Source organism: Plecotus auritus (genome assembly GCF_963455305.1).
Source record: "Plecotus auritus genome assembly, chromosome: 4".
NCBI classification, from domain to species: domain Eukaryota; kingdom Metazoa; phylum Chordata; class Mammalia; order Chiroptera; family Vespertilionidae; genus Plecotus; species Plecotus auritus.
The window spans coordinates 1,598,437-1,622,118 of NC_137775.1; the positions used below are offsets into that span (position 1 = coordinate 1,598,437).

The 23,682-nt window shown below is 57.5% G+C and overlaps 1 protein-coding gene across 5 annotated transcripts in view; it reads left to right on the forward strand.

The window, feature by feature from the left end:
* The window catches only part of PDE10A (phosphodiesterase 10A), a gene marked incomplete at its 5' end in the record, with an annotated part of 246,935 nt that extends 223,905 nt beyond the window's left edge, over window positions 1-23,030 (forward strand). For all 5 annotated transcript variants that reach the window (XM_080666608.1, XM_080666606.1, XM_080666605.1 and 2 more), the window contains 9 exons: window positions 1,757-1,899; window positions 4,678-4,761; window positions 6,176-6,326; window positions 7,646-7,801; window positions 15,305-15,477; window positions 16,783-16,894; window positions 18,373-18,453; window positions 21,189-21,277; window positions 22,015-23,030. In XM_080666608.1, coding sequence (XP_080522734.1) covers window positions 1,757-1,899; window positions 4,678-4,761; window positions 6,176-6,326; window positions 7,646-7,801; window positions 15,305-15,477; window positions 16,783-16,894; window positions 18,373-18,453; window positions 21,189-21,277; window positions 22,015-22,132 — 1,107 coding nt within the window. In that variant the 3' untranslated portion in view covers window positions 22,133-23,030. The remainder of the gene's footprint in view (window positions 1-1,756; window positions 1,900-4,677; window positions 4,762-6,175; window positions 6,327-7,645; window positions 7,802-15,304; window positions 15,478-16,782; window positions 16,895-18,372; window positions 18,454-21,188; window positions 21,278-22,014) is intronic.
* Between the last annotated feature and the right edge of the window lie 652 nt (window positions 23,031-23,682).

Sequence of the window (23,682 nt, forward strand, 5' to 3'; positions counted from 1 at the left end):
TCTGTTCCTCTGGTTGCATGTTGGCAGCTCTGGCCTAACCCCCAGAGCCCCTTCCAGCCGTCTCACTTCCGTCTCCGGAGCCGTGCTCTGCGACATGGAGAAGGTCGGGCCCCAAGGTGCAGCGTCACTTGTGTGCCTAGTGGTCCCTTTTGTGTCGAAGGGGCCAAGGGAACTGCTCTCACTCACGAGAAGATGGGAGCATGGAGAGCTTCATCGGAGTAGTTTCTCTGAGACTGACTCCAGGTGAGCTGAGGAGAGTGGACACGGGACGCTTAAGGAGCTTGTCACAGCCACACAGCGCGCGGCATGAACACCGAACGAGGAAACGATGGCTTTCCCAGTCCGCTATCGCCCGGAGAGAGCCCGAGGAGGACAGGTGGCTGCCCTTGTTTCCTTGGCTTGAGCCTGTGGACGGCCCGGGTGGGCAGAAGGTGGAGGGCAGTTGTCCAGACGGACAGTAGTACAGCGATCAGTTAGAACGAGGACAGACTTCTTCCACTCCTCACACCTGGGAACCTACGCGTCTATGAAGGTTCAGCTGTTTCGTTTTCAGGATTAACTGATGGAGGTTCCTGCAAACAGGAATGTGTCCGAGTTTCAACCAAAGTATTAGCTGTTAGGGAGCGAGACTGCAAGTGGCTGTTGAAGAGCAGGCAGGCAGGACGAGCGTCGTTCCACGGGATCCACACGCTTTCCGGCTCAGCTTCCGGCACAGCTTCCGGTACAGCTTCCGGCTCCCTGAAAATCAGCTGGAAATAGGTGAAACTGAGCCAGACGTCAATGTCACCACCCCCCCGAGTAGTGAAAAAGAACACGCCAACTGATAACAGGCATTGAGTTACATTACAGTGTTTTTATTTTAATGTCTGTCCTTGTTTAGTAAGAACAGAAGGCCACGTTCAGTAAGCATGAACATACGTGTACTTTCAAAAATTTCTATGACCTGTCAGCGCAGTGCGTGTGCACACAGTTGCTACCAGGATGTCCACGTATTGGGCCCAAGTCTCCAAAGTTCTTGACTAACGAAGGCCCTTGCAGTCAAGCACCCGAGACTCCTGGACGGGAGGACCGAGATCACCCAGGACGAAGCTCAGCATTTTAGAGGAGACAGGAAAACACCTTCGTTCTGGAGTCACTCAGTCTCTGCCTGTCTCCATTCAGGCTTTATCATACGATCCCACCGTCAGGCCTAGAACAGCAGACCGCGTGGCTTCCAGACGCAGGTGTGCGTGTTCCATGCCTGGAGCTGCGAGTCCAAGGCTGAGGTGTCGGCCGGAGAATAGCCAGCCGTCTCACCTTGCAGAGAGAAGGCCGTGTACAGACAGCTGGCCCCGGCCAGTGTGGCTCAGGGGGTAGAGCGCCGGCCTGCGGACTGAGGGTCCCGGGTTCGATTCCGGTCATGGCACGTACCTCAGTTGCAGGCTCCTTCCCGGGCCCTGGTTGGGGCGTTTCTCTCACATCAATATTTCTCTCTGTCTTTCCTCTCTTTCATTCTCTCTAAAAAATTAATGGAAAAATATCCCTGGGTGAGGATTAACAACAACAACAACAAGACAGCTGTTCCAGGGTTACTCGGCCTTCTCACACACGTAGTCCTCTGTATTGGCCCCGCCAGGCCGCACGTGGGGGGCTCTCCAGGGCTCGTGGAGGTAGAAATAGGAATGGGTTCGGGGTGGTGGTGCCGGGCGCTGTTCCGATTCTTGCACGCCAGGCCCTGAACTGTAATGACGCACGTCCCCTCCCTGTCTGCCTGCAGATGTACCACCGGATCCGCCACTCGGAGTGCATCTACCGCGTGACCATGGAGAAGCTGTCCTACCACAGCATCTGCACGGCCGAGGAGTGGCAGGGCCTCATGCGCTTCACGCTCCCCGGGCGCCTCTGCAAGGAGGTGGAGCTGTGAGTCCCGCCTGGCGCCGGGCGTGGTCTGGCCGACCTGCAGGGAACCCGTCACAGGATTAGGGGCACAGATACCCCAGTGCCGGTGCAGCTGCACGCTGCCATTTCTTTCTCGCGAGGGGATTCCAGGTCTCGGTACCACTTGTCCGGGTCTCATATTTAAAAAAACACTGAACGCAATTTTGAAATGAGTTAACCTAAACGTTAGCTGTTCTCTTCAGTCTTTTGTACAGTTTATTTACACTATATAATATTTAATATTTAAACGGCGTTTAATATCAGATTCTAACCGTTTTCTGTATAATTTTAAATTTACAAATTGGAAAAGCTAATAATTCAACTTTCACAATTTGTTTTCCAACCCTATGCTCTATATGCTAATATATGCAATTGCTGGTGGTAGAACCTCTGGTAATTTGTACACCTATTGTAAGAACAAGCCACCACTAAGGGCATAGAAACTTCCCAGAAGTGACCCGGAGCTGATAGTTGCTTTATAATGGGGCACACAGTGGTGGTAACTAAACAAGGAGGCCCTGAGATGAGGCGGCCTCCCTGCCCTGGTGGCCTAGGTAACAGATGGAAACGGGACAGCCATCCCCAAAGAACCCGCCACTTCACCTGTGGCCAATCAGTGAGCGCCTCTCTCTGCTGCAGCCAATCAGTGAGCGCCTCTCTCTGCTGCAGCCAATCAGTGAGCCCTCTCTCTGCTGCAGCCAATCAGTGAGCTCCTCTCTCTGCTGCAGCCAATCAGTGAGCTCCTCTCTCTGCTGCAGCCAATCAGTGAGCGCCTCTCTCTGCTGCAGCCAATCAGTGAGCTCCTCTCTCTGCTGCAGCCAATCAGTGAGCTCCTCTCTCTGCTGCAGCCAATCAGTGAGCCCTCTGCTGCAGCCAATCAGTGAGCTTCTCTCTCTGCTTCAGTCAATCAGTGAGCTCCTCTCTCTGCTGCAGCCAATCAGTGAGCGCCTCTCTGCTGCCCCTTCTCTGTGGTCTCCCCTCCCCTGGGTGCAGCCCTCCTCACCACCTCGGGGCTGGCACTGCTGGTTGAACTGATGTTTGCTCAGATCAGCTCATAAAATGACAGCTATGCCTTAGTTTATCTTTTAATGGTATATGTAGTATACATCTGTCCGTAATAATAAAAGCACAATAAGCCAGTGAGACGGGACAGCCGGAAGACCTCCGGACACAGCCGGGGCTGCCAGAGAGCCAAGGCAGCTGCGTGGGCTGAGCCCCGTGCGTGCCTGTGTGCATCGGGCCTCCAGTGTGTATGTGAAAGCCTAAGGGACCAGCCGACCGCCCACCGGTAGCCATGACCTGCACTGACCACCAGGGGCAGATGCTCAACGCAGGAACTGCCGAGCTGCAGTGACTTGGCAGCTGCGGTTCTCGGGTGACACACCCGGAGCCAGACAGGAGGGAGCCTAATTCTGGGGTGCGTCACCCAAGAACCACCCTCTCACAATCTGGGACCCCTCAGAGGATGTCGGAGAGCCGGTTTCGGCCCGATCCCCGCAGGCCAGGCCGAGGGACCCCACTAGTGCATGAATCTGTGCTCCGGGCCTCTAGTGCTACAATAAGAAATGCATACATTTGGTCTTTTAGTTGTTTCCTGGCAGGAGATCCTAACACCCTGTGACATGGGTGAAGGGGTAGCTTTCCTTATTTGTAATAAAACTCAACTGTACAAGGGTTTATGCCAAGGAAGAACCCTTAGAGGGTGAGGTCTGGGTGCCAGGAACAAGCCATGTGATTAGGACTTCCGGGGGTGCAGGAGGTGGGGATGAGGTCATCATCAAAGGCCGGTGACTTAGTCATGCCTGGGGGTAAGGCCTCCAGGAAGACCCTGAATAAGGGTTCGAGAGTTGTCCGTACACACATCATATCCTGGGGAGGGGGAGCCTGAGAGCACGGAGCCGGTGGCCCTGCCCACAGCTTGCCTGTGCCTCCCTCCCCCCGTCTCCTCCTGACGTGCTTCCTTCCCAGTGAACCCCAGGTAGTAAGCAAAGTGCTCCCCAGAGTCTGGGAGCTGTTGGCCCACGTCATCAAACCTCGGCTGCTTGGCCAGAGCAGGGTGGCCTGGACTTGCAGTTGTGTAAAGTGAGGGGCAGTCTGCGGGCTGAGGACTGGCCGGGGCTCTGCTAGTCCCAGGCCGGCTCAGGAGTGAGCTGCATTGTGGAACATCGCCTGGTGTCCGCAGAGGGTTGGAGAATGGCTTGGTGCAGAAAACGTACACCTTTGGTGTCAGAAATATTATGACTGGAGGACAATGTTTTTTAAAATACTGTACCACATACCACTCTGTTTATTTGGGATAAATGTCAGTAAATTAGCAAGTGAAAAATAGGTAAAAACTTTGGATGTGTGTTTATATTTATGATTTTTTCCCCTGTGGGTTTAAATAGAAGAGAGGATAATCTTCAGCTCTAAAAATTTTGATAAGTTTTTTTTACTCCCTTATCTATGAGTTATGTAATGTCTGTGCATTTTTCATAATATAACTTCTTTACTTTCTCATTGCTCTGACAGTAACCACAGCATCCCTATTTTACAGACCGTTGGATAGGAAAGTTAGCCATGACCATTAAGCAGATATTGCACTAAGTTCCTGAGGGCGTGAGTGCAGTTTCCTTCTGGAAACCTGTCCGTACAGCAGAGACGTGCTGGAGAGGCGGGAGAGAGGCTGGCTCCCGTGTCTCTCGGTTACCTTGCTTTCTTTCCCGTCGGTGTGTGAACTGATTCAGGAATAAACGGAGCCTTCTCTGCGTCTCTTTCCAGATTCCACTTTGACATCGGTCCTTTCGAAAACATGTGGCCTGGGATTTTTGTCTACATGATCCATCGCTCCTGTGGGGCGTCCTGGTACGGATGGCCTGGAAACACCCTTTTAGCTGTTGCGTGACGTGGCCCCTCCCTCCCTCACCTGGATGCCCTTCACTTTCGGGGGGGGGGTATTAACATATACTCTATGTAAATGGCCTTTTCTAAAGATTTAATGTTAAAAAGGCTAGTAGACTTGGACAGAGCCGCAGCCCTCTCCTTTTCCCCGGAGCGGCTGTGAGCTCTCTGTCCCTCGGCTCACAGCATGGATAGAACCAGGTGGCCATCAAAATGTGGGGGGGCGAACTTAGGCTGTCTGACTGAAAGAGGTAGGAGTCCGGGCACGTACTTGCACACTGTTGGAAGTGTGCTTGGAATATACGCGTACGTTTGTATCAGCCTTCAACTCCCATTGTGTACCCATCAGAACAGGTAGAAAGAAACAGGTGTCCCCTTCCCCGCCTAGACCTGGGTCAGCCCCTCCCTGGGGCTGCTGCTTGCACTGCAGGCCCCTCGCGGCCCAGAGGAGCGCCGCCTTCGCTCACGCACTCCCCGCGGAGCGGCTGGGAGCCCTCGCTTCTCCAGAACCGCTGACGCCTGTGTGTTCTCCCGTCCAGCGGTGACTTTCAGTCACTCTTGCAAAAGGACGCGCACAGGTGACCCACTCCAGTTAATTCTCAGATGTATCCATGGAGGGTTGACCCTTTGGAACTCTTAAAATGGCGTTCCTTACACTTAAGGACACTGGAAAATTTTCAGTGGAGAAAATATAGGTTCCATATTTTTGGAAGCTTTTGGACCCTCATTGCTTTGGTGTTTCAAAAAGCCCTGTTTTGTCTTGTGCTTTTGATTTAAGCGGCCTTAAAACCCACTGAGAAAATTGGTAAGCCCTTAAATAGGTATGAATACATTGTTACATTGTAAAATAACGTAGGATAACCATATTGTATAACGAAATGCCATTTCTACCATGTACTGTGTCAGGATAGAGTCATGGCCACTAATAGTTGAGGACCATTTAATTTGGATTCGTTTTAAAAAGATCCCACTCGTCTAGAAAATTCCCATGGTATACGTATCTGTAGTTTGCGAATCTGAATATGCTTTTGGGAAATGATTCGTTCGGAATGCTCTTCAGCAGGTGGTCATAGGTCGTCCGCTGAGCCCTGGGGTCGGGATGCCTGCCAGGTGAGGCGGGCGATGGGCGGGAGTGATGGGGAGCCGCAGGCGGTCAGGTCCTGCTCCCGGTGGGCGGCTAGCACCTCAGAGAAGCTCTTACAGAGCCCTCGCTCCGCACTGGCCGAGCATCGGGGAAGCGTGAGTGAGGGTCCCAGGCGCCTGGACGCGTCCCCAGACCCTCACGGTCCCGCGCATTCAGTACGGACTTGCGTGCGGTACAGACCAGAGGCCTCTCCTGGGCGTATTGACCGCTGGCTCCTGTCGTCTCTTCCCACAGCTTTGACTTTGAGAAGCTGTGCCGCTTCATCATGTCCGTGAAGAAGAACTACCGGCGGGTGCCCTACCACAACTGGAAGCACGCGGTGACCGTGGCGCACTGCATGTACGCCATCCTGCAGAACAACCTGGGGCTCTTCTCCGACCTGGAGGTGCGCGCCGCGGGCTCCCTCCCCGGGACCCGCGTTCCTGTCCCCCTCGGAGTCGGGCACACGGGTGGCGTGGATGTGCGACAGGCTCCGGGACAGACGGGAGCGCGCTGTGCGGACAGCCACACCAGGCTTGTGCCGTGGGGTTTTGAGTGGGAAGTGCAGGTGCGCAGACTCCAGCCTCCCTGGACGATGCCCAGGAAGAGGAGTGTCTGCGGCCTTTGCTCCTGTCCGTCTTCTGGGGGAGGAGCAGGGGCTGCCCTTGGCCTTGTGCTCTGGGTACATGGACACACCGCTGAGGGGCACCGATCCCGACCTCAGTGCCACGCCATCCCCTCTCGCAGGGAAGCGGGCCCTGGGGGGTGTCACTGCCTCCCCTGCCTTCCCACACCTGGCGTGGGTCCACGGGAGGGTTCCAGCTCGGAGCTGGGAGGTTCTGGGACGGCTCGTCCATTCTCGCCCCACTGTGCGCTGGCCCCACTGTGCGCTGGGCCCACTGTGTGTTGGGGGGTTGGAGCTTAGCTCCTCCTGCAAGCATTCCAGATCCGGAACTGCCTGATGCCGCACACCCCCTCTCCACCCGGCCCCTGCACAGCCCTCCCGCGGTCCCCTCTCCTCTTCCATCACCATGTCCTGCTCCAGGAGACCCCTAGCCATGGAGGGAAGGGAGCCCTCATCTCTGATGACGGAAGTGTCTTGTCGCCATTCCCTGGCTCATGCAGGGTACAGGCCTATGAGGTCCTCAGCTTCCCCACCTCCGTCTCTGTCCTCCTCTCCCCGCGGTCCCCGAGCCACAGCCTCCCTGACCCGCTGGCTTTCAGGGAGGCCCCCCTGCAGCAGGTGGTTACCCACTGCGCACCCACCCGCCTCCCAGGGCCGCCTGCGCCCCTCCTGTCTTCAGGCCCCTGCTCACCTGGGCCCCTCCCTGGGCTGCAGCCTGCTCCCCTCTGGGATGTGCCACGTCGCACAGGTCGGTCCTGTGACTGAGCTGTCACCCTCCTGGTGTACAGTGACCGGGACGTGTTGGAGTCTAACACGAGCAGGTTGCTCATGGAGGACGAGACTGCCCTCCCGGCACATCGTCTGCTCTCGCTGGGGCCTCGGCTTTCTTGGGTCCCCCTGCCCCCTTCCCAGAGCTGAGGGACCCTTTGACTCAAGCTCATGAGCAGGAAAGCCCAGAGCTGTAGAAGCAGTTAGACTTGGGCGAGGAGCTTGCGAGGAGCTGCTGGGGGGCGGGGGCAGCGGGGGTGGCAGGAGTGACGGCCGTGGGCCTCCGTGGCCTGCTCTTGGTTTCCAACGCCTGTGCCCTGTGCTGTTCACAGCGCAAAGGACTGCTCATCGCGTGTCTGTGCCACGACCTGGACCACAGGGGCTTCAGCAACAGCTACCTGCAGAAGTTCGACCACCCGCTGGCCGCGCTCTACTCCACGTCCACCATGGAGCAGCACCACTTCTCCCAGACCGTGTCCATCCTGCAGGTGGGCCGGCCACTCACTGGGCGGCGCTCGGCAGGGCCGGGCAGGGAGGGGGCTTCATTCCGGAGCCTGGCACACAGCGCTGGTGACTGGGTGCAGGTCAAGAACCCTCTGTGACGACTTGGAGTGCCCTCGTGTTTCAGTACACGGCACCACACTTTGTAGTCAGGCATTCCGTAATGCTGGGCCTGGGACCAGCAGGTCCTGACTGCTGCCATCCGCCCAGGAGGGAAGGCCCGTGGACTGAGCGTCTGCGGAATAAGCACCGGTGTCCCTCGTTTGTGATGGAAGATATGGCTGAGGCAGGAAAGTGTGCTCCAGCGGCAGGGGAGGGGGGGGACGGGGTGCTGCGTCCTAGCACCCCCATGGCTAGGGCTGGAGGCCTCTCGGCACTGGGCAGTCTCAGCTGAGGGCAGGTGCAGGTGTGAGCACCGGGCAGGTGTTAGCTTCGGGCAGGTCTCAGCACCAGGCAGGTGCAGTACTGGGCAGGTGGAGCACTGGGCAGGTGGAGCACTGGGCAGATCTCAGCACTGGGCAGGGGTAGCCCTGGGCAGGTGTAGCACTGGGCAGGTGTAGCACTGGGCAGGTGTAGCACTGGGCAGGTATCAGCACCGGGCAGGTGTCAGCACTGGGCTGGTGTCAGCACTGGGCAGGTGTAGCCCTGGGCAGGTGTAGCCCTGGGCAGGTGTAGCACTGGGCAGGTGTAGCACTGGGCAGGTCTCAGCACTGGGCAGGTCTCAGCACTGGGCAGGTGTAGCCCTGGGCAGGTGTAGCACTGGGCAGGTGTAGCACTGGGCAGGTCTCAGCACTGGGCAGGTGTAGCACTGGGCAGATCTCAGCACTGCGCAGGTGTAGCACTGGGCAGGTGTAGCATCGGGCAGGTATCAGCACTGGGCAGGTGTAGCACTGGGCAGGTATCAGCACTGGGCAGGTGTAGCACTGGGCAGGTATCAGCACTGGGCACGTGTAGCACTGGGCAGGTGTAGCATTGGGCAGGTGTAGCCCTGGGCAGGTGTAGCCCTGGGCAGGTGTAGCCCTGGGCAGATCTCAGCACTGGGCAGGTGTAGCACTGGGCAGGTGTAGCCCTGGGCAGGTGTAGCACTGGGCAGATCTCAGCACTGGGCAGGTGTAGCACTGGGCAGGTGTAGCACTGGGCAGGGGTAGCCCTGGGCAGGTGAAGCACTGGGCAGGTCTCAGCACTGGGCAGGTGTAGCACTGGGCAGGTGTAGTACTGAGCAGGTCTCAGCACTGGGCAGGTGTAGCACTGGGCAGGTCTCAGCACTGGGCAGGTGTAGCACTGGGCAGATCTCAGCACTGGGCAGGTACGGTGTAGCCCTGGGCAGGTGTAGCCCTGGGCAGGTGTAGCCCTGGGCAGATGTAGCCCTGGGCAGGTGTAGCCCTGGGCAGATGTAGCACTGGGCAGGTCTCAGCACTGGGCAGGTGTAGCACTGGGCAGGTGTAGCACTGGGCAGGTGTAGCCCTGGGCAGGTGTAGCCCTGGGCAGGTGTAGCACTGGGCAGATCTCAGCACTGGGCAGGTGTAGCCCTGGGCAGGTGTAGCACTGGGCAGGTCTCAGCACCGGGCAGGTGTAGCACCGGGCAGGTGTAGCACTGGGCAGGTGTAGCCCTGGGCAGGTGTAGCCCTGGGCAGGTGTAGCCCTGGGCAGGTGTAGCCCTGGGCAGATCTCAGCACTGGGCAGGTGTAGCACTGGGCAGATCTCAGCACTGGGCAGGTGTAGCCCTGGGCAGATCTCAGCACTGGGCAGGTGTAGCACAGGGCAGATCTCAGCACTGGGCAGGTGTAGCCCTGGGCAGGTGTAGCACTGGACAGATCTCAGCACTGGGCAGGTGTAGCACTGGGCAGGTCTCAGCACTGGGCAGGTGTAGCACCGGGCAGGTGTAGCACCGGGCAGGTGTAGCACCGGGCAGGTGTAGCACTGGGCAGATCTCAGCACTGGGCAGGTGTAGCCCTGGGCAGATCTCAGCACTGGGCAGGTGTAGCACAGGGCAGATCTCAGCACTGGGCAGGTGTAGCCCTGGGCAGGTGTAGCACTGGACAGATCTCAGCACTGGGCAGGTGTAGCACTGGGCAGATCTCAGCACTGGGCAGGTGTAGCACTGGGCAGGTGTAGCCCTGGGCAGGTATCAGCACTGGGCAGGTGTCAGCACTGGGCTTGTGTCAGCACTGGGCAGGTGTAGCCCTGGGCAGGTGTAGCCCTGGGCAGGTGTAGCACTGGGCAGGTGTAGCACTGGGCAGATCTCAGCACAGGGCAGGTGTAGCCCTGGGCAGGTGTAGCCCTGGGCAGATCTCAGCACTGGGCAGGTGTAGCACTGGGCAGGTGTAGCCCTGGGCAGGTGTAGCCCTGGGCAGGTGTAGCCCTGGGCAGGTGTAGCACTGGGCAGATCTCGGCACAGGGCAGGTGTAGCCCTGGGCAGGTGTAGCCCTGGGCAGTTCTCAGCACTGGGCAGGTGTAGCACTGGGCAGGTGTAGCCCTGGGCAGGTGTAGCCCTGGGCAGGTATCAGCACTGGGCAGGTGTCAGCACTGGGCTGGTGTCAGCACTGGGCAGGTGTAGCCCTGGGCAGGTGTAGCCCTGGGCAGGTGTAGCACTGGGCAGGTGTAGCACTGGGCAGATCTCAGCACTGGGCAGGTGTAGCACGGGGCAGGTCTCAGCACTGGGCAGGTGTAGCACTGGGCAGATCTCAGCACTGGGCAGGTGTAGCATCGGGCAGGTATCAGCACTGGGCAGGTGTAGCACTGGGCAGGTATCAGCACTGGGCAGGTGTAGCACTGGGCAGGTATCAGCACTGGGCACGTGTAGCACTGGGCAGGTGTAGCACTGGGCAGGTGTAGCCCTGGGCAGGTGTAGCACTGGGCAGGTCTCAGCACTGGGCAGGTGTAGCCCTGGGCAGGTGTAGCACTGGGCAGGTGTAGCACTGGGCAGGTGTAGCACTGGGCAGGTATCAGCACTGGGCAGGTGTCAGCACTGGGCTGGTGTCAGCACTGGGCAGGTGTAGCCCTGGGCAGGTGTAGCCCTGGGCAGGTGTAGCACTGGGCAGGTGTAGCACTGGGCAGATCTCAGCACTGGGCAGGTGTAGCACTGGGCAGGTCTCAGCACTGGGCAGGTGTAGCACTGGGCAGATCTCAGCACTGGGCAGGTGTAGCACTGGGCAGGTATCAGCACTGGGCAGGTGTAGCCCTGGGCAGGTGTAGCCCTGGGCAGGTGTAGCACTGGGCAGGTCTCAGCACTGGGCAGGTGTAACACTGGGCAGATCTCAGCACTGGGCAGGTGTAGCCCTGGGCAGGTGTAGCACTGGGCAGATCTCAGCACTGGGCAGGTGTAGCACTGGGCAGGTGTAGCCCTGGGCAGGTGTAGCACTGGGCAGGTGTAGCCCTGGGCAGGTGTAGCCCTGGGCAGGTGTAGCCCTGGGCAGATCTCAGCACTGGGCAGGTGTAGCCCTGGGCAGGTGTTGCCCTGGGCAGGTGTAGCACTGGGCAGGTATCAGCACTGGGCAGGTGTAGCCCTGGGCAGGTGTAGCCCAGGGCAGGTGTAGCCCTGGGCAGATCTCAGCACTGGGCAGGTGTAGCACTGGGCAGGTGTAGCCCTGGGCAGGTGTAGCACTGGGCAGATCTCAGCACTGGGCAGGTGTAGCACTGGGCAGGTGTAGCACTGGGCATGGGTAGCCCTGGGCAGGTGAAGCACTGGGCAGGTCTCAGCACTGGGCAGGTGTAGCACTGGGCAGGTGTAGCACTGGGCAGGTCTCAGCACTGGGCAGGTGTAGCACTGGGCAGGTCTCAGCACTGGGCAGGTAGCACTGGGCAGATCTCAGCACTGGGCAGGTACGGTGTAGCACTGGGCAGGTGTAGCCCTGGGCAGGTGTAGCCCTGGGCAGGTGTAGCCCTGGGCAGATGTAGCACTGGGCAGGTCTCAGCACTGGGCAGGTGTAGCACTGGGCAGGTGTAGCACTGGGCAGATCTCAGCACTGGGCAGGTGTAGCACGGGGCAGGTCTCAGCACTGGTCAGGTGTAGCACTGGGCAGATCTCAGCACTGGGCAGGTGTAGCATCGGGCAGGTATCAGCACTGGGCACGTGTAGCACTGGGCAGGTGTAGCACTGGGCAGGTCTCAGCACTGGGCAGGTGTAGCCCTGGGCAGGTGTAGCACTGGGCAGGTGTAGCACTGGGCAGGTGTAGCACTGGGCAGGTATCAGCACTGGGCAGGTGTCAGCACTGGGCTGGTGTCAGCACTGGGCAGGTGTAGCCCTGGGCAGGTGTAGCCCTGGGCAGGTGTAGCACTGGGCAGGTGTAGCACTGGGCAGATCTCAGCACTGGGCAGGTGTAGCACTGGGCAGGTCTCAGCACTGGGCAGGTGTAGCACTGGGCAGATCTCAGCACTGGGCAGGTGTAGCACTGGGCAGGTATCAGCACTGGGCAGGTGTAGCACTGGGCAGGTATCAGCACTGGGCAGGTGTAGCACTGGGCAGGTATCAGCACTGGGCACGTGTAGCACTGGGCAGGTGTAGCACTGGGCAGGTGTAGCCCTGGGCAGGTGTAGCACTGGGCAGGGTAGCCCTGGGCAGGTGTAGCACTGGGCAGGTCTCAGCACTGGGCAGGTGTAGCCCTGGGCAGGTGTAGCCCTGGGCAGGTGTAGCCCTGGGCAGGTGTAGCCCTGGGCAGATCTCAGCACTGGGCAGGTGTAGCACAGGGCAGATCTCAGCACCGGGCAGGTGTAGCACCGGGCAGGTGTAGCACCGGGCAGGTGTAGCACCGGGCAGGTGTAGCACTGGGCAGATCTCAGCACAGGGCAGGTGTAGCACTGGGCAGGTGTAGCACTGGGCAGGTGTCAGCACTGGGCAGGTGTCAGCACTGGGCTGGTGTCAGCACTGGGCAGGTGTAGCACTGGGCAGGTGTAGCCCTGGGCAGGTGTAGCCCTGGGCAGGTGTAGCACTGGGCAGGTGTAGCCCTGGGCAGGTCTCAGCACTGGGCAGGTGTAGCCCTGGGCAGGTGTAGCCCTGGGCAGATCTCAGCACTGGGCAGGTGTAGCACTGGGCAGATCTCAGCACTGGGCAGGTGTAGCACTGGGCAGGTGTAGCACTGGGCAGATCTCAGCACTGGGCAGGTGTAGCACTGGGCAGTTGTGGCACTGGGCAGGTGTAGCACCGGGCAGGTCTCAGCACTGGGCAGGTGTAGCACTGGGCAGGTGTAGCACTGGGCAGGTGTAGCACTGGGCAGATCTCAGCACTGGGCAGGTGTAGCACTGGGCAGGTGTTGCACTGGGCAGGTGTAGCACTGGGCAGGTCTCAGCACTGGGCAGGTGTAGCCCTGTGCAGGTCTCAGCACTGGGCAGGTGTAGCACTGGGCAGGTCTCAGCACTGGGCAGGTGTAGCCCTGTGCAGGTCTCAGCACTGGGCAGGTGTAGCACTGGGCAGGTCTTAGCACTGGGCGCGTGTAGCACTGAGCAGGTCTCAGCACCAGGTGGACTCCGTGGTGTCTCTGACTTAGGACCTGGAGTACCTTCAGAACCTGCTCACCTGCTTCCATGGAGATAAGAACGTATGGGCTGCTCACCCATTTGGGGGCTTCAGAAACATTCTTAGGTTTACACTTCTTTACCGATTGGGATGTAAACCCATCGTATTACTTCATGAGGTTTTAAGTTATTAACTAATGCGAAATTGGAGCTTTAAACATATTTTTGTATCCAATAATACTTTATTTATGCATACGAAAATTAGAATTTCATAGATACTTTCTTTTAAATTAAATTTATTGGGGTGACATTGGTTAATAGAATTATAGGTTTCAAGTGAACAATTCTATGCCACATCGTCTGTATATTGCACTGTGTGCCCACCACCCAGAGTCATGTCCCTTCCATCCCCATTATTTGACCCCCTTCATCCTTTACTGCCTACCCCTTCCCTCTGGGAACCCTTCCCTCTGGGAGCCCCTCCCCCACACACCCCTGGACGTTTGTGTGCCAAATGCCATTGCCTGTGCCTATGAGTTTTAGGTTATTTGCCTTGTTTGCTCACTTATGCCTTTCGGTTTTATCTCCCAGACAAGAGTGAGATCGTATGGCTCTTCAGTTTTTCTGTCTGGCTTATTTCACTGGTGATGGTGATTCATCACAGACGCAGTATTTCGTCTTTCCTTATGGCTGAGTAGCATTGCATTGTGTACAGGTGCCACATCTTTATCCCGTCATCCATTGAAGGCGCTTTACGCTGTTTATCTGGTGTATTTGGTTGCATATATCCCCTTTATTTTCCTGCGTTTTTGTAGCAAAATATTGAGAATATATTTATTCTAGAGTCTCTTGGAGGGGGCATTTTTGTTTGTTTATTTGTTCACTTCCTTTACTCTCATAAAATGAAAGGAGGCAGCAAAAGGGTCCCGGTTACCACTTTGCCTTCTGGAGGTCCTGTCCTGCATTCTTCCTCCTTTAACATTGAAAAGTAGTAAAAGAAATAGTGAATCCGAAGTAGCTGGTGGAATATGCAGCCCTTTGAAATGGGTCCTCATTTGTCGTAGACCAGGGACACATAGAACGGGATGAAAACATGATCACGAATGGCACACTAGCACAGGTGCAGTGGTTGTAGCTACGACAAGTGAAAACCCTTGCAGATCACTGATAATGAAATCATTAAACCCTAAGTGATGAGCCCACACGTTTAATGCATCTTGATCTCAACCTCTTCTGGGTGAGCAAAAACAACCCCTTTTTATCTTAATGACAAATAAAGACTTAAAATTCTTGGAGGGAGGAATTACTGGGAAAGTTTTATAAGATTCCCATACGGAGGAAGAGGGCTGGGGCAGTCGCAGCCTGTCTGGGCCGTGGTGGGAGAGGCTGCCTGGGACAGAAGAGAAGGCCCTGCCTGCGGCTGTGCACCTCGGCCACGTGTGTGTGTGTGTGTGTGTGTGTGTGTGTGTGTGTGTGTGTGTGGAGGTTCTTCCTGTGGGAGCTGTGGACGTGCTGAATTTACTTTGAGCTTGTGGGACGTGTTCTTGGATAAAGCCAAGGAGGCTGGCTCATTGGGCTGAAGTGGACAAGGATATAGATGACTTTTAAGCCCATTAATTTTCAGTACAATATCAAAATTACTACTCTTTTTAATTTAAGAAGAAATTATTTACTTAGCTATTTTACACTTTCCAGTCCTTTAATAACTTATGAGAAATATCCAAAAACTAGGTGTATTATTAAATCACTGGGGTTTGGTGATAGCAAATGATGTCACCGTAGTTTCACAGTTCATTTAAGTGATAGCTTCATGGTTATAGCTTCAAGAGAAACCAAAACCTTCATTCCATTCGTCATCTCAGTGCCATTGGCTGACGACACTGGGTGTGGCTGAAGTAGGTTACAGTTGTCCTGTGGAAAATACACAGTAACTAGCAAATAGCACAAGGTAAACTCTGTGACCGTAACCCTGCTCTCACTGGAGGAAGGGAACGCCGCGGTGCGAGCAGGTGCCTGTCACTGTGCGCTTGTCTCCACAGCTGGAAGGGCACAACATCTTCTCAACCCTGAGCTCCAGTGAGTACGAGCAGGTGCTCGAGATCATCCGCAAAGCCATCATCGCCACGGACCTCGCCCTCTACTTCGGCAACAGGAAGCAGCTGGAGGAGATGCACCAGACGGGCTCGCTGAACCTCAACAACCAGTCCCACAGGTGCACGTCCTGTGGAGCGTGGGAGCCTGGGCGAGCGTGGTGCTCTGGGGGGTCCATTTGGAGTGTCCCTGGTCCTTTCAAATGTCCTCGCCCATCTGTCGTTCATTCCAGTCAATGTTTTATTTTATACTAGAGGCCCGGTGCATGGAAATTCATACACTGGAGGTGGGGGTCCCTCAGCCTGGCCTGCCCCCTCTCACAGTCCAGGAGCCCTCAGGGGCGGGAGGCGACCCGGCGATCAGGGGAAGGCGACGTCCCCATCACACCTCTGCTGCTGCCACTGCCGGCAGCGCAAGCCTCAGCCGGCCCTGGTTACCTGAGCCTCGGGCAGCCCTAGGCGGCTGGGGTCTGAGGGACTGGGGGACTCCGGAGGCAGGCGCGCGGAGCAGCCAGACCCACCTAGGGGCGGGCCTGGCCATGCCATGCGCCTGCTGCCCCGGCGGGGCTGAGGGGACTGGGCACTGCCATCTTGTGGCTGTGGGTGCCGCCATCTTAGAGGGTGTGGCAGTCAATTAGCATATTTCCTCCTTATTGGCTGTGGGCACTGCCATCTTTGTGAGGGCATGATGGTCAATTAGCATATTCCCTCTTTATTAGATCGAATACTCGAGGCCTGGTGCACGAAATTTGTGCACTGGTAGGGTCCCTAGTGGCTGCTGCTGCCAGCCGGGGCCTCTCTCCCTTCCCCGACCGCCTGCTGCCACCACTGCTGCCAGCCAGGGCCTTCCTCCCTTCCCCCAGCCAGCCCCGCCCCTGGTCGAACTCCCAGACGAAATCCCAGTCGAGGGGACAATTTGCATACTACACTTTTAATATATAGGATTGAGATTCTTTTTGGCTCATTTTTATAGCTTCTGTATCTCTTGTAAAATTTCCAATTTCTGCACCCATTGTAGCCAAACATGTAGTGCCCTAAAGGTTCCCTAACACATTTGTCAGTTATATTGAGTCCTCGTCTGTGAACAGAGCGGAGTGCCTTCCAGGTGTGCTGTCCAGAGGGCCTGGAGCCAAGGCAGCTCTGAGAAAGCAAAAGCCAAATTTGCAGACCTTGACCCGACGTGAGGCTTCCTGTGAAGTCACAGTCGTCAGACGGTGGCCGGTGTTTGGGTGGACGGAGGCGATGATTGCAGGAGGCTCACGCTAGACTCACGTTTGTTCTGGAAAGTGGCTGCGGGCTGAGGTCCTAACTCCCAGAACATTACCATCGGAGACAGGACTTTAAGAAGTAGTAGAGGTAAAGTGAGCCATACAGGTAGGCCTTGCCCAACATGAGCGGTGCTGACCACCCCGTGTCCTCTGTTCTAGAGACCGCGTCATTGGCTTGATGATGACTGCCTGTGACCTTTGTTCTGTGACGAAACTGTGGCCAGTTACAAAGCTGACGGCCAACGACATTTATGCGGAGTTCTGGGCTGAGGTAGGTCGTTGGTTTCCTGTGACTCCATAATGTCAAGCAATGGGGAGAACGAAGGGAAAGGAAGCATGTGGGTGACGCAGTAGCACTAAGCTAGCTGCTCGCGTGGCAAGTTACTCCAAAAGGCTGCGTGCGGGCGGTCACACACCGAGGGGCCTAGCGTTGTCTCCACAACTGGAAGGGCACAACATCGTCTCCACCCTGAGCTCCAATGAGTATGAGCAGGTGCTCGCGATCATCTGCATTTGGAGTGTCACTGGTCCTTTCAAATGTCCTCTCCCATCTGTCGTTCATTCCAGTCAATGTTTTATTTTATACTAGAGGCCCGGTGCATGAAAATTCATACACTGGAGGCGGGGGTCCCTCAGCCCGGCCTGAGCGCAGGGGTTGTGTGACGCGTGTGTGCGTCAGCTCTGGTTCTCCGGGAAGGGACTGTTTCCGAAGAACACAAGTTTTCCTCGTGGAGCAGTGGTCCCTCGCTCAGGAGTAGTCACGCTCAGCTGTCGGGGACAGGCCCTGTCCAGGCACCGGGGGGACCGCGGTCGTGGGCGGTGCAGGTAGAAATGTGAGGGGGTCGCGCTGTCCCCCAGGCCTGGGGGCTGTCCGTGCACCTGTCCACAGTGCGTGCACGACACTCGGGCCTGGGAGCCGGCATGGGAGGCGCTTGGTTTGTGAACACCTGTCCTGCCTGAGACCTGAGGTCAGAAACGTGTGTTACTCCCGCGTTTTCCGTCTGAATTGTCCCCGAGTGAGTAGGATGCCACCTCTGGTTCCCGTTGCTCACGATGCCGAGGGCCCCGCCCGGGTGAAGGTTGCTCCCGCTCACGCTGTTTCACGACAGGCAAATGGCACCTGAGTACAGGCTGCTCGGCCCCGAGCTGGCAGCACAGCCACCTGTAGTGAGCCTCTCTGGCTGCGGCATCCGACCACACGGTCTGGACCCGTGTTCCTCTCCCGGCCCAGCTTCCCCGCTCAGCACGGGAGCACCGTGGGAAACCCCAGGGGAAGGGCTTGGCGTGGCTCCGTGTGTCTCTTCACTCGTGGCTCTGTCTCCTCTTACGAAATGCCTGCCTCCTGCAGAGGGAACCGAGGCAGCTGGCTTCTGGGCCCCGGTGCGGAGGGAACCGAGGCGGCTGGCTTCTGGGCCCCGGTGCGGAGGGAACCGAGGCGGCTGGGTTCCAGGCCCCGGTGCGGAGGGAACCGAGGCGGCTGGGTTCCGGGCCCCGGTGCGGAGGGAACCGAGGCGGCTGGGTTCCGGGCCCCGGTGCGGAGGGAACCGAGGAGGCTGGTTCTGGGCAGCGGTGCAGGGGGAGCTCAGGATAGAGACCCCACAGCGACACTGAGGTCCCCATGGTTTGGGCTTGGTCCTGTCGGGCACCTCAAGCAGAGCTCGTTGTGCAGGAAGTGAGTGACCGGAGGGAAGGGCCCCTGGTCACTGCGCCTGCTTGTAAGTGAGACAGCGTGACTGCCCCTCCTTTCAGGGCGACGAGATGAAGAAGCTGGGGATACAGCCCATTCCTATGATGGACCGGGACAAGAGGGATGAGGTCCCACAAGGCCAGGTAAGATGCCGTGACGTCCGGGGGTGTGAGGCGTTGTGCCGTCGGACACGGATGAAGCACACGCCATCTGTGTTCCATGTGCACGGGCGGCTCCTGCGGTCTGGCAGCTCACAGAGGAGCTGGAGTGCTTTATCCGAGAGCGGCTGGCAGGCCTCCTCTCTGCCCTTGACTCCCTGCCCGAGCCAGCCTGCGGGCTCAGAGCTCAGGCACCTCCCTGGTGGACGCTGCCGAGTGTGCATTTCCAGGCCGCCTGGACCTTGGAGGCTGAGGCAGGGCAGCGGCGTGGACGGGGGTGAGGGGTGGGGGTGGTCTTGTTCGGAGGGCAGAACCGTGAGCCACATGAGCTCCTTGGGGAGCGTAAGGCCACAGCTGGGGAACCCGAGTCCACGCCCACCTCGTGGGCAGCCCCTCCCGCAGATGCTGTGCCGTGAGCAGACTTCTTTCTTGACTGAGATACAGGGGCTGGAGGAGAGTGAGTTGTTAATATTTTTTTAACACGCAGAAAATACTTTGTCTTTGAATAAACAGATACTTTTTTGGAGGTTAGCGTTATAGATTTTGATTAGGCCCACTTTTTCTAACGAATAATGCATAGACTTTTAGTACATTCGAGTTTTATCTTGCCATAAATCGGCAACCATTCCCTGTCCAGGGAACATACATAAAATACTTAACTTACTCTAATTTTTTATGTCTTGAGAGTTCTTGTGCCTTGTTAGCTTTCCATGTGCACATGTGTGGTGTAATGACTTTCGCAAGATTATGGCCTTTTTTTTTAAAATATATTTTATTGATATTTCACAGAGAGGAGGGGAGAGGGATAGAGAGCTAGAAACATCGATGAGAGAGAAACATCGATCAGCTGCCTCCTGCACACCCCCCACTGGGGATGTGCCCGCAACCAAGGTACATGCCCTTGACCGGAATCGAACCCGGGACCCTTCAGTCCGCAGGCCGATGCTCTATCCACTGAGCCAAACCGGTTTCGGCAAGATTATGGCCTTTTTAACTCCCCATCCTCTAATGCCACAATTAGGAAGTGAGTTAGGGACAGATAGTTATATGGAATTCAGGGTAGAAATAATTTCAGAAAGTTTACAGGATGATGGTGTTTTTAAAATATATATTTTTATTGATTTCAGAAAGGAAGGGAGAGAGAGAAACATCCATGATGAGAGAGAATCATTGATTGGCTGCCTCCTGCACGCCCCACACTGGGATCCAGACCACAACCTGGGAATATGCCCTGACTGGGAATCGAACCGTGACCTCCTGGTTCATAGGTCGATGCTCAACCACTGAGCCACGCTGGCCGGGCTACAGGATGATGGTTTTGACTAAGTTCTCCAGTTTCCTACTTCGTTTAAAGTTGATTGGTTGACTGCTCATACAGGCGTCTGTGCGTGGAGGGCGCCAGCCCAGTGGGAGTTGCAGGCTCCTGCGTCTCCACGGCCTCTGTGAGCAACAGGCCATTGCTTAGCCGCTTTCTAAGGGCCGCTCCCTCTGGCACGCACGCTGCACGGGCACTTTGAGTTGAGCGGCTCTTTCCCGTTGCTTATGGCCCTTTCCCGGTGGGGCCAGCCCCTCCGCCTGGTGTGTGTCTGTGAGCCTCCCACGCAGGGCCCATGGCAAAGGCTTTGCATCCCGGGCTTTGCATCCCGAGGTTGCGCCACTCGTGCCTCGGGGTCTTTCCACCATTGCCTCGTCCCTTTACACGTGTGGTAGTTGGTTTGGAGTTTGCTTGGCGTGTGGTTTAAGGCCGGGACCTGATGATGCTTTTCTTTCTGGAGAGCTGAGCGGTCATCCCAGCAGCACGCACAGGGCGGCTGACCGTGTCGCCAAGACCGGGCTGAGTGCTCGTGTTACTGAATTAAGAGAATAGTTTGTTTTTTCCAAACGTCACGGGCTCATTGCCGTGTGAGAGTGTTTTAGATAAAGCACCTCTGTGGTCCCTGATGCTTGACCAGCTGCATTGCTTCTGGATGGCGATTGCTGCGAAGTGCTTCTCTGCTGCAGGGCGGCATGCCTGTCTCCAGCCCCTGGTCCTGTGCCCCATCTTGTGCTCCGTGAGGTCTGCTCCATGTTAGAGGCAGGTCTCGGCCTGGCCGCGGTGGAGGGGGACATGCGTGGGCACGAGCTAGTGAGGGGCTGTGAGGGCAGACTTGCCGGCAGGAGCACAGGCAAGGCCTGGCCCTCTCTCTCGGCTGGCACATCCCACAGAAGGCCGTTGTCTGAAAGAGCTGGGAAGCCACGGGACATGGTGGGGTGTGACGAGCTGAGGGGACTGGGATCCAGTCCCTGGGATTTGTAGCGGGTCAGGAAAGGGAGGGGGCGCTGAGTGTCACATCGGAGAGCGAACCAGGCACCAGAGTAGCAGGTTAACAAGCGAAGACCCGGCCGTGGTCCCGGGGTCGGGGTCGGGGGGAGGGGTTCTTAGAGGCAGGTGCTTGACCTGGACACGCCTTGGGGGACTCCAGATCTGACGGGAGGTAAGAACGGCACCCGGATCCCAGCCGCTTCATCCGGAGCAGGTCCCACGGAAGGCGGGGCTTGGTTTACGTAACAGACGTGCTTCGGGCTTCCTCGTGCTTCGCTTCGAGAGAGTGACGCACGGTCTCCCGTAGCTCAGTGAGACGGTCAGTGTGGCAGGCAGGCTTAAGGACAGGCGTCCCCGAGGACACGTGCTGCGGGGTGGCTAACGTGCGTGTGTTTCTTGCCGGTGGCTCCGCGGGCAGCTCGGCTTCTACAACGCGGTGGCCATCCCCTGCTACACCACCCTCACCCGGATCTTCCCGCCCACGGAGCCGCTCCTCAAAGCCTGCAGGTGCGTACAGCCTGGGGGGGGAGGGACTCAGACCCTGCCAGGCTCTTCCCGTTGGCACAGTCACAGGTGTCCCCTTTGCTGAGCCCTCCCCGCCTGCCACCTCCTCTGACCCCACACTGGCATGTGTGTCCGCGAGCTGTGCACAGACGGTCAGCTCCCCCCTTTCATCCAGGACCCCAGCCCCGCACTGTGTCCGTCCTGGGACCCAGGCCTCTGGTTCTGTTCTGTGCATCGGCTCACTTTGTTCATTAGATCCCCCACCTAAGTGAGACCGTGTGGTACTCGTCTTTCTCTGCCTGGCTGGTTCACTCAGCGTAGTGCTCCAGGTCCCTCCATGCTGCCTCAGCGGGCAGGAGAGCCTTCTTTTTCACTGCCGCGTGGTATTCCACGGGTAAAGGTACCGCACGTTCCTCAGCAAGTCATCCGGCGGCACAGCCCACTTTGCCGCCCCTTCTAACTGGGTGACATGATCTGTCCTGAGCCTCGCTGGCCTCCTGCCCTTGCCATCTGGGCCCCGGGCCCCCTCCCCCAGGCGTAGGTGGCTTCAGGCTCTTCTGGGGACACTAAGCTGTGGTGTCCAGTCAGGGAGGCAAATGGGATCCTGCCTGGCCTAGCAAGCAAGTTACCACCAGTCAGAACAGCACCCAAAGCCCTGGTGCGGAGCCGTGCTCAGGAGGGTGGGGGCCGCGCTGAGGCGCAGTCCGGGGCCCTAGTAAACAGCTGGTCGTCTGTCCTAGGAACAACCTCAGCCAGTGGGAGAAGGTGATCCGCGGGGAGGAGAACCCTTCCTGGATCTCGTCCCCGCCGGCGGCCCCAGGCCCCTCGGAGAAGCTGCCTGTGAAGATGGACGACTGATGGCCCGGGAGCTGTCCCGCCCACAGACACTCGTCTCGCTTCTTTGACTTTTCTACCTTTTGTTTTCGTGGGGAAACCTACACCGGGCGACCGGGGTGTCAGCCTCGTGCAGAAGGTACCATCAAGTGACTCCGCCTCGCAGCTGACACCTGCCAGGCTCACCCTCACGCGGGGACACGGGCCAGCGAGCCGGCCTGGCCTGACGGCTGACATTGCCGAGGCCTTACTGGGGGCGACAGACGTTCTTCACAAAGGGTGCTGGGCCGCTGGTCTTTCTAGCGACGGCTGGGAATGGTACTGTGACGATGGTGTACTTCGGCGCTCACACCGTCGCCTCGATGTTGTTGGCTATAAATAGGAGTTTTACGCATTCGATTGTGGGTGTTCATGTGTGGCCTGCCTGTGGTGGGCGTGGGCGCAGCAGGCAGCCGCAGGACCGAGGCCACCCGGGTTCCCGCGGACGGGTGTCTTCACCGGCGAGGGAGGAGCGTGGGCTCCGGAGGGTGCTCTCTGCTTGTGCCACGGGCTCCGGGGGCAGAGGCAGCCCGCAGCGGGAAGCAGCCTTCTCTCCTGGAGCAGCCGAGCCAGGATGAGGGCAGGCGCTGGGACCCCACGCAGGGGGCAAAGGGCACGTGAGATGGTTTCGTTGCGGCCTTGGCACAGTCACATCATTTTGCAAAGAGAACAAAATAAAACAAGGCATGGGCATTTTTTTAGCGGACGGACAGGTTTTTATGGGTGTGAAATGTGAATTTTGAATGATGATTTCTTTATAGTTTCACTTTGTGTCATGGCAGAATTTTAGGTCCATATTCACATTGAAAGGCTTCTCCTTCAAATTATTTCATTACCATTGATTTCTCCCAAAATCACATTAAACCTGGAACTTGAATCTTCTCTACGTTTCCGTCCGCCTGCTGCTTCAGCGCTCAGCTCCCAGCCTCCTGCTGCCCTTGTCCTGCCTGAGCCGCGTGTCAGGACGGGAAGGCGCCAGAGCAAGGGCCGGAGTGGACTTCCTTTTTAAAATGTATTTTTATTGATCTCAGAGCGGAAGGGAGAGGGAGAGAGAATCACTGATCGGCTGCCTCCTGCGTGCCGCCTGTTGGGAATCCAGCCTGCAACCTGGGTACTTGCCCTGAATAGGAATGGAACCGTGACCTCCTGGTTCATAGGTCGACACTCAACCCCTGAGCCACCTGGCCAGGCTGGAGCTGACTCGTGTCTTCTCTGCTCAACGCCCAACATCCACAGAGCCCTGTGGTGTGAGTTCCTTCTGCATAATCTCCGGCGGACTCCATCATGCCATCATGTAAATGTTTGTGAAAAATACACAGAAGTAACAGCCTGCCCCCCCCCCCCCCCCCCCCCAGGGATGACAAGCCGAGCAGTTTACCTCTGGGGCACGCGATGCTGCCGTGGCTTTTAGCACACGGACACTGTCGGGTCGGAGCCTGTGTCCGGGTCGTCCTGACCTGCAGGAAGTAGCTGGAGGCTCACAGTGTGACAGGCTGGTCCATGCCAAACAGCGAGTCCACTGTTCCCAGGGCAGG